This window comes from Triticum aestivum, chromosome 7A (genome assembly GCF_018294505.1).
Source record: "Triticum aestivum cultivar Chinese Spring chromosome 7A, IWGSC CS RefSeq v2.1, whole genome shotgun sequence".
NCBI classification, from domain to species: Eukaryota; Viridiplantae; Streptophyta; class Magnoliopsida; order Poales; family Poaceae; genus Triticum; species Triticum aestivum.
In genome coordinates, this window is record NC_057812.1 from 206,375,378 (window position 1) to 206,387,861 (window position 12,484).

The 12,484-nt window shown below is 46.7% G+C and overlaps 1 protein-coding gene across 1 annotated transcript; it reads right to left on the reverse strand.

The window, feature by feature from the left end:
- Positions 1 to 315: 315 nt before the first annotated feature.
- On the reverse strand, positions 316 to 1,627 carry LOC123147509 (transcription factor RSL3). The gene is made up of 3 exons (XM_044566780.1): positions 858 to 1,627; positions 624 to 755; positions 316 to 523 (listed from the first exon to the last, which is right to left on the reverse strand). Exons 1-3 carry the CDS (start codon positions 1,458 to 1,460, stop codon positions 401 to 403), a joined length of 858 nt encoding a protein of 285 aa, XP_044422715.1. The 5' UTR covers positions 1,461 to 1,627; the 3' UTR covers positions 316 to 400.
- Between the last annotated feature and the right edge of the window lie 10,857 nt (positions 1,628 to 12,484).

Below are 12,484 nucleotides of genomic sequence, written 5' to 3' on the forward strand. Positions count from 1 at the left end.
TGTTCAACCAGTTTGGCCAGCATGACAGTAGTAGATTATGTGGAAGTTTCTAATTGTTGTGGCCTTGTTTTGTTTTGTTTCTTTTGGTATTTAGAGACTTGGATTTGGTTCACGTTTAATAAAATGGCTGTGTCCATCTTATGATGCAGAGGCGGGATTTTCTCTTTCTTTTAAAGAAACTAGTGACGATGAAGTGCTGAGCACAATGTTTATATCACATCGTTGATCGAGTACACGGCGTCATTAATCAATTAGTAGAGTTTACCGTGGCTACTATGGTGAGTACATAGCAAGATGAGAAGATTAGGGAATGGGACAGCAACATAGAAAGAGGATAGAGCAGAGAGTAACTCTCTGAATTCTGGGAGAATGTATGTAGTGGTGATGTATCGGCTCGCTGTTAGCTCCACTGACGAGGCTGCTGCGACGACGAGAGGATGATGGCGTCGAGTGCCGCCTTCACCTGGGAGATCTCCGGCGCCTCGCCGCCCTGAGCAGGCCAGAATGCGTCCGTCTCGAGCACCTGACATCATTTGCTTGTTAGCTAGGATCAGACAAGTGCCGGCTAAGAAACGAGACCGAGTACGCCGAATTCACAATGCTAAACCGGTTAATGTCTGTACCGTAAGCTGGAGCTGCATGAACTTGACGTAAGTGATGGCCTTGTCGAGCATGGTGACCATGTCCACCTTGCTGCCGTTGGGCACCAGCTCCTGCAGAACTCTCAGCCGCTCCCCGATCCGCTCACGACGAGTCTGTAGTCCACAGTGATTCAGTAAACCTTGTCAGTTCACTGAGAATTGAGGTTGAGCTCTCCCTTAATTGCGATGGTTCGGGACGAAACTCCATGAGCGTACCTTGGCTGCATCGCTCTGAGTGTCCTTGGCCGAACTGGTGGCCGCGGACGTTTTGGTGGGCTTGGTTGCCGATTTCCTGTCGCCGCCGCACTGTTTCTTGGGAAGAGTGGTGCTTTCTTGCTCCGAGCCCTGCTGTGCCTGCGCGCGCGCTCGAGGCCGCTTGTGCGAAGGGGATGCCGCCGTGCGGCCGTTGCCGCCGCAGCCCTCGAAGCTGAAGCTTCCCGCCGGCGCGGTTGCCGTTGACGGGCTGTAGCTCAGCTGGTCCGCGGCGTCCATCCACGCGGCAGCGGCGCAGTTGTCCTCTCCCGGGCTGTCGAAGGTGAGCACCGAAGAGGAGGAGGACATGCGGCCGGCTGGGCTGGTCCAGCCGAGGTCGTGGCCCCCGAACGCGTTGACGCTGCCCGGCGCCTCGGCGCCAAGATTGCCGGTCGGCAATTCCCATGCGTGGGCGTGGCCACCGAGCAAGCATTCCTCCTCGAGGAGATGGGAGTGGTGATCGTACCCGTAGCCGAACCCGACGCCGCCGGCGTCCATGAGCGCCGGCACACCGTCAGCGATGAAGCCGTCGTAGCAGAACGTGGCTGGCTGACCCACTAGAGCCATGGCGGCGGCAATGAGCAAAGTAAGCGAGCTACTCTACGTAAGTGTTAGTGTATCAAGCAGCGACACGTACGTGTGTATGTAATGTCTCTGTATGGACTAAGCTTCTGTGATTTGGCGAGGTATTCTTGGGCACAGCCTTATATAGCGCTGCTCTGCGACGACGCCCACATGGCCACCGGGGAGGACGGCGATTAAACAAGCGCATGCCATGGAGGCATTAGCATGGCCGGATTATAGAAATGCAGTTGCATTTAATGCCCTCGATTGCTTAGGGTCGCTAGGGAGATACTGGCAGTCCCCTCCGTATGATCGACGATCCAGCATTCCAGATTCATATATACACTTAGTTAAATCTCGGTCGACTGAGATTTATCAATCCTGTTCATATATATTTGTGCATCCTTGCTGGGACACCAGAGCAAAGAGCAGCCGGATGATGACCAATTCGAGCATCAGAAGTGATGACTTGAAATCCAGACGATGGAGTTCAGATTGACGGATTATGTAGTGCAAGTCACACGAATTTTCTGTACCTTCTAGTTCATTTCACGTGCACGGACAACATCATCTTCCTTTGAGCCGGAGTTTCACTCTAAGCCTTTCATTGGGTAGAAAAATCATAGGAATAAATAAATCGTAGGAAATGAGATACATGTCTCAAATTCTATGACTAAGAATAGAAATTGAGATGTCATTTGGTTCACATCATAGACTTTTTTTACTAGACTAATATTTGTTTTCCTATGAAATGTGGAGGATAGAAAAAATTTCTCCATAGAAATAAGTTTCTATTCCTACAAACTCATAGAAATCTTATTCTATGAAATTACTACAAATTTCTCCAAACCACAGGAGAGGTAAGTAACGGTACAGTAGGTTCTCACTCGGGGTGCAAATTCTCTGCAGTGACGGCCGCTGTCATGTGGGCCTCACCCACATGTCATCTGCAGTATTGCACCGTGCTGTCCGTGCAGATATCCCTCCATAGGTGGGTCATTTACCCCTCCATCTTCTGCACTTTGTACAGCTGTAGTGTTTGGGTTTTCACAGCCAAGCCAGGGATGTCCAGGGCGGATTAGCATCCTAATGACGTACAAAATTACAGGGATAAGATCATGATGCTCACAGATCCCTTGGACTTGCGTAATTTAGAGGCGTTGATCACCTGGCTTTGATACGGGCTAAGATATGTAGGCAGTTGCTCGCACCTTGGCATCTGCGTCTGCATTTTCTGTCTATTCCTCTCGTTTTTCTCTATACGATGCCCACACTGATAATTAACTAATGCACATGTCTAGCGGCCATGGCAATTAATGCGGTTCATATTATAACAAGATTGTCCGCCTGCCAATTAATTTCAACCTTTTTATATACTCTTTCAGATATAAGTCTTTTTAGACATTCTAATATGAACTATATACGGAGCAAAATGAATAAATCTACACTCTAAAATTTGTCAATATACATTCATTATAGTTCATATTAAAATATCTAAAAAGAGTTATATTTAGGAACGGAAGGAGTATCTCTATAATACTTAAAAAGGTGTAAGGTTTACCGGTTCAAAAAAAGAAGAAGAAGAATGTAAGGTTTAATGTTTTGTTTTTCTTCCTACCACCTCTTGGTCCAACCTTTCCCGTATGATAATCAATCAACATAATTTTCTAACTTTCTGAATCAATTTGAGTTTAGTTTACTTACCAAATTTCTCAAACTATAAGGTAAATCACGGGCATGATTACACAATCGCCTTATACGGGCAGATAAATCACAAGCTAATAACAGTGTATAAAAAAGGAAAGTCTAAAGTAACAATGGACTACTTCCAATGGCGATGAAAGTAGTAGATGTTGGAAATATGCCCTAAAGGCAATAATATTGTATTATTATATTTTCCATATTTATAATTAAGAGTTTATATTCTATTCTCATGTTATAACTACTATGATCCTGGAATATGCGATTCAGTAAAAAACTCATATGCACGTGTGGAATGATAAACGGTTAAAACTGATTCCTAGTCTCGCCTCTAAGACTAGCTCAAGTGTTGTTTGTGATCATGTTTTTCGGATATTGGGATATATCGTTAAGTGTAACGATAGTCCTAAAACAAATTTGAGAATATGACGTTGTAGAACGACCATAATGAATTGACCCAACTTGTTTGTTATACTTTGACATGCTATCGTCACAAGTCAATCGTTATAATACAGAGAGTTGACGTATGCTTTAGTTCCTTAGACCATGAGAGTATGTAGTCACTTCTTACCGTACGATGTACTTAGGAGTTGCTCGAACATCATTTGTAACACGGTGATCGTAACAATAACTTACAGGTACATCAGAAAGTTTGACAAGAGGCTAGATAACTCAAGAGTGGGATTTGCTCCTCCGGAAATGGAGAAATATTCTTAGGGTTCTCTTGGTGTGACAACATTCATCATCGTCTGGCCAGACACAGGTGACTAGATCACAGGAATGTCGGAACATGTCAGTGAGAAAGAAGAACAAAACCGGCAACGAGGAGACCGGTATAGTGAGCATGATAATGACTCAAGAGGATATCAATATATCTCACCTCAGGTTTTGTAAAGTATCATGAAGCAAAGAGAATAGAACATGATAACCAAATGTTAACTGAAAGGTACGGGTGGAATCAAGTCACGTTCACAAAACCTATATTGCACCCAGTACAACCTTTATTCGTTTTCAAGGAGAGACTCCAAATTTAACTAGTGTTGTAAACACCCAGGTGGTTGTACGACTAGTGTCGGATGTAGTACCGCTCCCATGCGAAGTGGGCAACAATGGGCAGGCCAGGCGGTTGTACCGTGTGCAAGTACGGTTGTACCGCTTACAGCTCGGGCGGTACTATCGGCCCTTATACTGGCTCAACTACCGCTCGAGGGGTGATGCCCTCGGGTTTGCTAGCGACACTGGAGCGGTGGCTCAACGGTTTTTCCTCTTATTTGCAAAATAAACGGTACAACCGGGCGCCTTAGCGATTGTATCACCTAGGCCACAGAGGCCATGCTTTTAGCCTAGAGCTGTTGTACTGCTTGCCCGAGCGATTGTACCTCTCATGTGTGCTTTGGGGCGCAACGGTTGGATTTGGGGAGGGGCTATAAAAGGAGGAGGTTCCTCCTCTTCCCACTTACCTCTTGCCTCCCTCTCTCCTTCATTGTTGACAGAGGCTTATTCTTGCCCAATCAACTTCTCTAGCCAATCAAACTTGTTGATTTGCTAGGGATTGAGGAAGAGACCTAGATCTACACTTTCATCAACCGAAATTTGATTCTCCTACATCTATTGTGGATCTTGTTACTCATGGGTGTTTGCGCACCCTAGACGGAAGAGGTCACCTCGGAGCCACCATATTGCATTGTGGTGAAATTTTGTCGTGGTGTTGGGAGCCTTTAATTGAGTTGTGGAAATAGCCCCAATCTTGTTTCTAAAGGTTTCAGTTGCCGCCGTCAAGGGCATAGTTAGTGGATTCACAACACCTTGCATCACGCGAGGGTGTGAGGAGAATAGGGTGAGCATTGTGGCGCTTGGGGTGCATCGTGCCTCCACACCCCTCTAACGGAGACTTACCCCCCCTCCAAAGGAGGGAACTTTGGAAACACATCCTCGTCTGCACTATCCTTTACTTACTTTGTGCAAACTTATATTGTGTTGCTTATATTCTTGCTTGTACTTGCTGTTGAGCTTGTCATATAGGTTGTCCATCTAGTTGCGTATCTAGACAACCTATTTTACTATTAAGCCTATAATTTGAAAGAAAATGGCACCATCCTATATGTAATCTTTTTTTGTTGCTCAATACAATGGCCATATGAGCCACCTGTCATGATTATGGTCCATCTGATATAAACCTAGCGGTGATGCCCATCATTAAATGATTCTTTTGTTCATATTGTGTTGATACTCTATGTTTGACTTATCCTCTATAACAGTAAGCTCCCTAATTTTAAAGGGCTCACAATCAGTTGAGGTCTCCAATTAAAATTGGGTCATCCAATTTTGCCTAGGTCAACAATTTCTCTAAGCTCTCTCGTTCAATTCTTTTATACTATACACCGTGCTTCCTAATTTTTAAGGCCTCGCAATTAATTAAGGTCTTTAATTTAAAATTGAGTCACTCAATTTTGACCGGGTCAGCAATTTCTCAAGGAGTTCTCTCATTCAATTATTTTAATTCACTATTGTCCCTAATTTTGAAACTCTTCAATTCGATTGAGGCATTCAATTATTGATTTGGTTTGCGATTTTGATGGGGCCAATCATCTTTTAAATCAATCAGTAGCAACCGGTCTATAAAAACATATTAATCCTGCACACCCTCTCATCACCTAGAAAAAAGAAACCTCATCTTATGATATTGTAGCACCAATATAGTACATGCAACTATCGGCGTAGAAATTTCTCCACATAAATATTGGTTTCTTCGCGGATAACACTGAATCACATCGAGAAAGGGCCTCCAAATCATCGAATTATTAAAAAAATAAAGCACACTCCATCATCTCCCCCGCCCTGCCAAACTAAATATTCCATCAATTCCAAAATATAAGGGGTATAAGTTTGAAAGGCAAATTCCTTTAACTTTGACCAAGTTGAGAGCCAAAAATGTCAACATCCACAATATTAAACAAAAATATATGAAAATTAATTTCATGATGAATCTAATTATACCGATTTGGTATTATGAATTTTGGTATTTCTCTACAAATTTGATCAAACTTAAAAATGTTTGACTTTTTTAAGATGTAGTACACCATATATTTTAAAACAGAGTGAGTAATGTTTTTAGGAAATCCAACAACATCAATGGCGCAGCAAAGCGAGGCCAACCCTTCTAGTAGATGTATAATTTTCTCTGGTTATTTTCTCTTGCCCTATGTTCACGAACAATCTCTAACCTGTATATGTGTGGCTCTTGCTTATTACTCCTTCCATTCCATATTTGTACTAAATTTGCGTCACTTAATATGGAACGGAGTGAGTATTTATCCCAATGGACAATTTAATTAGGAAACTATCTAGTAGACATTTTTTGTTATGTATATGAAGCTGTCAGCTATGTATAGACACAACTTGCAACCAAATTCAGTGCCATTTGGTTATTGATCTCGGTTGGGGGTTACCTGATGCTCCCGTAGGGTCAGCTGATATTATACATTTTGATGCAGCAAAGTCAAATGCATAGTCCCCACAAACCAAAACAAAAGAAAAGGTCAAACGCATAGAGAGAGAGATAGAGAGAGAGAGAGAGAGAGAGAGAGAGTAACGGTGACGGTCCATTATGTTTAGCTGTTGTTTGTGTATTTAATGCCTAGCCAGGGAATATCCACGACGGATTAGCAACCTCTCGACGATGGTCCATTAGGGCTTCTTCGACCGCAACATACAAAAAGCCCCCCGCATCTGTTTGTGGAAAGGGAGACCAACCTACGGACATGGATGTGGAAATCAGCCATCTAATGCTAGTCATATACATCCGGCCAGCAATTCGAAACAACCTCATGAAATTCGATCAAATCGGATGGTTTTTATTCAAGTTTGGATATAATTTACATAAAAAGGTTGATATTTTGACCGTTTAACTAAAAAAACCTAAACCCTATACTGGACGACCACCTCGTACGCGTGGCCGCCCTACCCTGCCGCACCGTCATCTCTATCGGTGTCGTCGTCATGGTCCCTCCAATGGCGGAACGACGCTGAAGGGCCGCGGCAGCCTTGCCCGGTGGCTGCCTGATGCTCAAGAAGGAGCCGCTCCACCTCCTGATGTGCCGTGCGGAGGGCCGCCGTGGCCACTGCTGACGTGGCATGTGGAGCCCTGGCGGAGGCCTTGCCGCGACCGGCTTTCGTGGACCAGTCGCTGAACGGCCACTCCTCGCCGATCTTGGCGAGCTCGCCGTCAAGGTGGCGGCGGCCGTCTCTGCAGTGGTGACGGAGCGGTCGAGCGCCCATGCGGCGGCGATGTCGGGGTCGTTGATGACCCACTCTGGTGCCATTTCCGTCTTGGCGAACTCAGAGTGGCGACCGACATTGCGCCAGTCGTACCTCGCATGCTGCTGTGCCGCTCGCTCGACCTCGGATACTACAGCCCGAGAGCTGGAGGCACCTCCGTAACCGCCCTCCAAGATAGTGGAGGATGAGGCCACGCGCCTTAGCGATCGCGGGCGCCAGCTCCTGCTTCGTCAAGCGGTGTTGGCGCCGTGGTGGTGAAGAGGGCCCGTCGATCCGCGTGTAGCGTTTGTGCGGCTCCTCCTTCACGCAGCGGAGGCGCTGGGGGCGCCGACTCTTGCTTCACGCTGCCGCCGATGTGGAGGCCGCGGTTGCATGGCGGGGGCGTCTACTCATCCTTCACTTCCCGCCTCCCGCTTAACACGGACCCGCAACGAGGAGAGTGGCTCCGCCTTCACACGCACCGCCGATGGTGGTGCCGGACCCATCTGACGGAGCGAGGGCTCCATCGTGCTCTCCATGTGACGGACAAATTCTTCGTCCATCAGAGCAGCCTCCGAGAGTACACGTGGCCGTTGCTGCGGCTGGTCCTCCTCGTCGCTGGAGGAGAGGACTATCTCCTCCTTGCGTGAGGAGCCCGCCGCCGTGGATGCGGATGGTGCAGGTGAGCGAGGGTGACGACGCCATGATCCGCCTGACGACGAACTTCCACCGGGTGCCGCCTGCCGGCGTGGTGAACCAGGACTTCGGCATCGTTGCTGGGCTCGGTGTGGACGAAGGGCTCGAAGAGGGGGAGGAGTATGGTGCTGTGCTCTGGAGGGTGCGGATCTGGACGACGCCGAAGTGTGGCTTAAATAGCCACGGCCAGGGCAGGCGGAGGGGCGGCCAGCCCGCTTCAATGCGGCACAGCGACCGGAATTGGTTTCTCGGGAAGCGACGTCTGCCTTGAAGCGGCGGCGACGCCCGAGAGGTTGCTTCCGTCTGCGTCACCTTCCCGTACGGTCAAGTCACGGTATCAATGCCGCCCGTTGCATGCTATAGGGGGACATGAAGCGGCGCGACAAGTGGCGCGAGGCGTGGGGTGAAAAGTGTGGGACAAGCGGATGGGTTTTTTTTGGTGGGTCAGGGCGATCAGAAGCAAGGTTGGGGTCGGTCCAGACTTCCGCAAACCTCCCCACTTTTGTCTCCGGTTTGCGGGAGAATTCACGTCCGGACAGCTTCACGGATCGATACAGGACCGCGTTGTATGACTTTCTCGGTTCGGATAATAGGATTCAAACAATTGTGAGAGGTTTGAAGGTCAACATTAAAGATACCCTTCTGTTTAGCTGTAGTACCTGGGTTTTCGCTGCCCCTTGCTAGGGAATGCTTTGGATATAAACTACTACGACTGTTAATGATCCCCTGGCTAAGTTATGTAGGCAGGCGGATCCATCTTACTCATTATGCTTTGCTTGTCGCCGAGATAAGAAACCATCACCATTCTTTAATCTCTTTGTACGTGTCTGATACACGCCCTGCTCGTTAATGCACTTAATCTGGTGGCCGATTGTGATGACCAGGCATGTGAAGTCCATTAAATGGAGTTGATACGAGGATTAGCATATTTAGACCCAATCACAGCGTGACAGAGTGAATCACAGCCGTTGGCTCAAGAAAGCGTGCGTGCACCTGATGTTACAGTTCGTTGCACTGTCCAGGCTTATTTTCTGTAGAAACCCACTCTCATTATAAATACATGAACATTACTATTTCCTCCGTTCATTTTTGTAAGTCATTTCAGACAACGTAAAATTAGATGTTTTGTACATTGTCTGAAATGTCTTCAAGGTCTTATAAAAGTGAACACAGTGAGTAGCAAAAATGCTCGTGCGTTGCAATGGGAGAAGAAAAAATATCACAGCCGATACTGATGTCGCCCCGTGACTTGCTCCCCTTCGATGTTGTAACAACACAAACATATTACTTGCCACAAAGGACCTATTTGTAATTTTTAATAAAGTTATGATTGTGTGAGTTGGTTTTTGAATTACTTTCATATTTCTAATTATTTCTTTCACATCAATTTCTATTCTTGTCCATTTTCACAAAGCCACATAGCTTTTTACAAATCATATAACTTTGCCCATAATTATTTTTTGCCATATAACGAAGGTCCACTTTCACAATTTTGGATATTTCTATCTCAAACCTTCCAAACATTAGTGGAACCAATTTTATGGGATAAATCTTAGGCTCTCATGGATAAATTCCATCTCTAACCCCCTCCCTTTTAACTTTTCGCATTTTCTATTTTTCTAAATGGTGGGCCGGCACACACCAAGCCTTTTCTGTCTCTCCCTAGCCTTTGAACCGGCCCACCAGCGGCCCAGCTAGCCCCCCTCTAGAAACCTAGCCCGATCCCCGCTTCTCTTCCTCACCCCTCTCCTTCCTCTCGTCTCTTCCCTCACATGCCGCCAGGCATCCAACAGAGCAGCGCATGAGCGACCGGGTACCTTGCGCCTCCTTAGCCTCGCACGGCCCTGCTGCCGGCCGTCCCAAGCGCCGCCACTTTGCCCGCCTCCATGAGGAATCTGGCTGTCCCTAGCGCTAGCTTTGCCTCCTGTAGGCTGCGACGTCGATGACCTGCGTCCTCCGTTAGCCTCCTCTTGCTTGCTCCTGCGTCTCGCGCCGCCGCCAGCTCCGTGCCGTCGCGTTTGACCACAGCCGGATCCAGCGCCTTCTGATTTGTCCCCTCCGTCGCTACCTTCGTCATCTTCTGACGAGCTTCGCCGGCATCGGCTGCTCACCTTCGCGCCGCCCCGTTCAACAACCTCCGTCGATGTCGTCGTCATCTCCTGACTTGTCCCCTCTCCCGCGCCTTCCTCCTCTCGCCCCGAGCCAACCAGCCGGTCAACCAAGACTCTGCCCGTGCTTGTTCATGGTCTCTCCTCGGTTCTTAGGTTGGTTGATACTATAGATAAACTGGAACGTATATATGAATTAGTTTGAGTCGATTCAATGGAGCAAGGTGGGGCTATTCTATATATCGTGACCGGTGTATATTGATAATTGCTATAGCTCAATTGCCAGCAGCCTACGATATATGTGACGGAGGCATCGATGCAGCCCAGCCAGAGGCCCAACTAAGTGAAGAAAGCAGCCATGCGGAGGCCCAATCGAGCAATGTACAGGAAAATCAAACACATCGTTGAATAAAAAGATAGTACCACCTCGGATATTAAGAAAAAATATCAAAATCAAGAAAAAACGGACATGAAGAAGGACAGGAAGAAGCGTATTATGACATGGGAAGAAAGCGTATTGTGACGATGAACCCAAGGAGTCAATATGTGCTTTATTAAGAAGGGATAGATTATTTCTATACATTAGCAAGTGTTTCCGAGCGTCTGATATGTGCTTACCTTGGTTGCGTGGTTTAAGGGAGAATCAGAGGGGATGGTGCAAGAGCTATTGAAGTATGTCTTTGCTCCGCCCCCCTTTTCTTCAAAGTTTCACACCTAAGCACATGCACCTATAGGCCGCTCGCATTGTACTCGTTTCTTCAATCCTTATAATGTCAAATGATAGATGTGCTCTATGCGAAGCCCCGGAGGACACGAACCACATTTTCTTCCCTTGTGTTTTGGCCAAGTTGGGTTGGTGTTGCTTTAGGTCGTGGTTTCAGGTGTCTTGGGCTCCCTCTTCCTTTTCTGAGCTTCGGGTCCTTTCCAATGGTCTGGTTGGGGTTACCAAGCGGCTGTTTTGGGTAGGCCTTGCTGCGGTCTGTTGGGCCCTGTGGACAACTAGAAACAAGTTTATGAGTGAGCATATTTTTCCTTCTAAACCTGCAGACCGCTTAGTTAAATCATGCTTGTTCATGTAACAGTGGAGATCATTGACTAAGACGGAAGACCGAGACGCTTTCGACCTACTATCTTCTAAAATTCAGGCTTCGGCCTCTTCTTTATCGCGGCAAGAGCCTGGTGGCTAGTTGTCCTGGATGCTCTTTTTGACTTAGTTGTTGGCTTCGTCTGCTTTTCATGGTTGGTTCATGTCTCCTAGTTCCGGCCTGCGTGCTGAGGTTGTGGCCTGTGAGCCCTGTACCACGTACTCTCGTTATGTCTTTGGTTGTGGTTGTTGCTATGTGGTATGTCTGGAACGCTGCCTGGTGGCTTTATTTATAAAGTCGGGCTGATGCCTTTCCTCTAAAAAATAATGTCCAATGAAATCATAGTAACAATAGAATGTTTTTTAATGTAATAATGGAACAAAATGAAGTTCTATTAGGATGGAATAAAATTTATGATATGATTCTAGAAGGTATTTCCCAAGACTTGAGCATCGGTTTTGCATGAGATACAACCTAGAATACTTGAGTATCCCACACAATTTGAGCACTAAAACCCAATTAGATTAGAGTTATCTGAGCCAATTCCGCAACTGCCTCTAACATTATGGGTATTAACACCAGTTGGCTAAATACATAATGTGAATTGGCTAAGGGATATGTTGGGAAACCACTTCCAAGTCATGTTTCTTTATTAGTGATATAGCTTTCTCACAAAGTCTAATTCTTCACTGAAAGGTTCATTTTATCCCCCTCTTCTTTCCTTATCCACATGCACATAGCATGATGAAGGGCAGCCAATGTCATGTATTTGCAGATGCCTTAAAAATGCACATACACTTATCACTATGGAAAATAGTGTAAGAGGATATGCCCTTAATACATATGCACTAGTAGAAAACATGGCTTTTGGTTCTAGCCGGATCGGAGCAATAGTCCCAGTCGCATTACGGACCGGGAGTCCGGGACTAATGTGCGATTCGAGCGGCTAGGACGTCGGTCGAGGCTCGGCAGGCATTAGTCCCGGTTTGAATGGGACCTTTAGTCCCGGTTCCAGACACCAACCGGGACTAAAGTAGCAACCCCTTTAGTCCCGGTTGGTGTCTGAAACCGGGACTAAAGGTCTGTCTTCAATCCCGGTTTTAGACCCCAACCAAGACTAAAAAATTGTCTATATATATCTCGCCCCTGCCTGCCCTCTCCTCTATTTTTTCCTCATAGA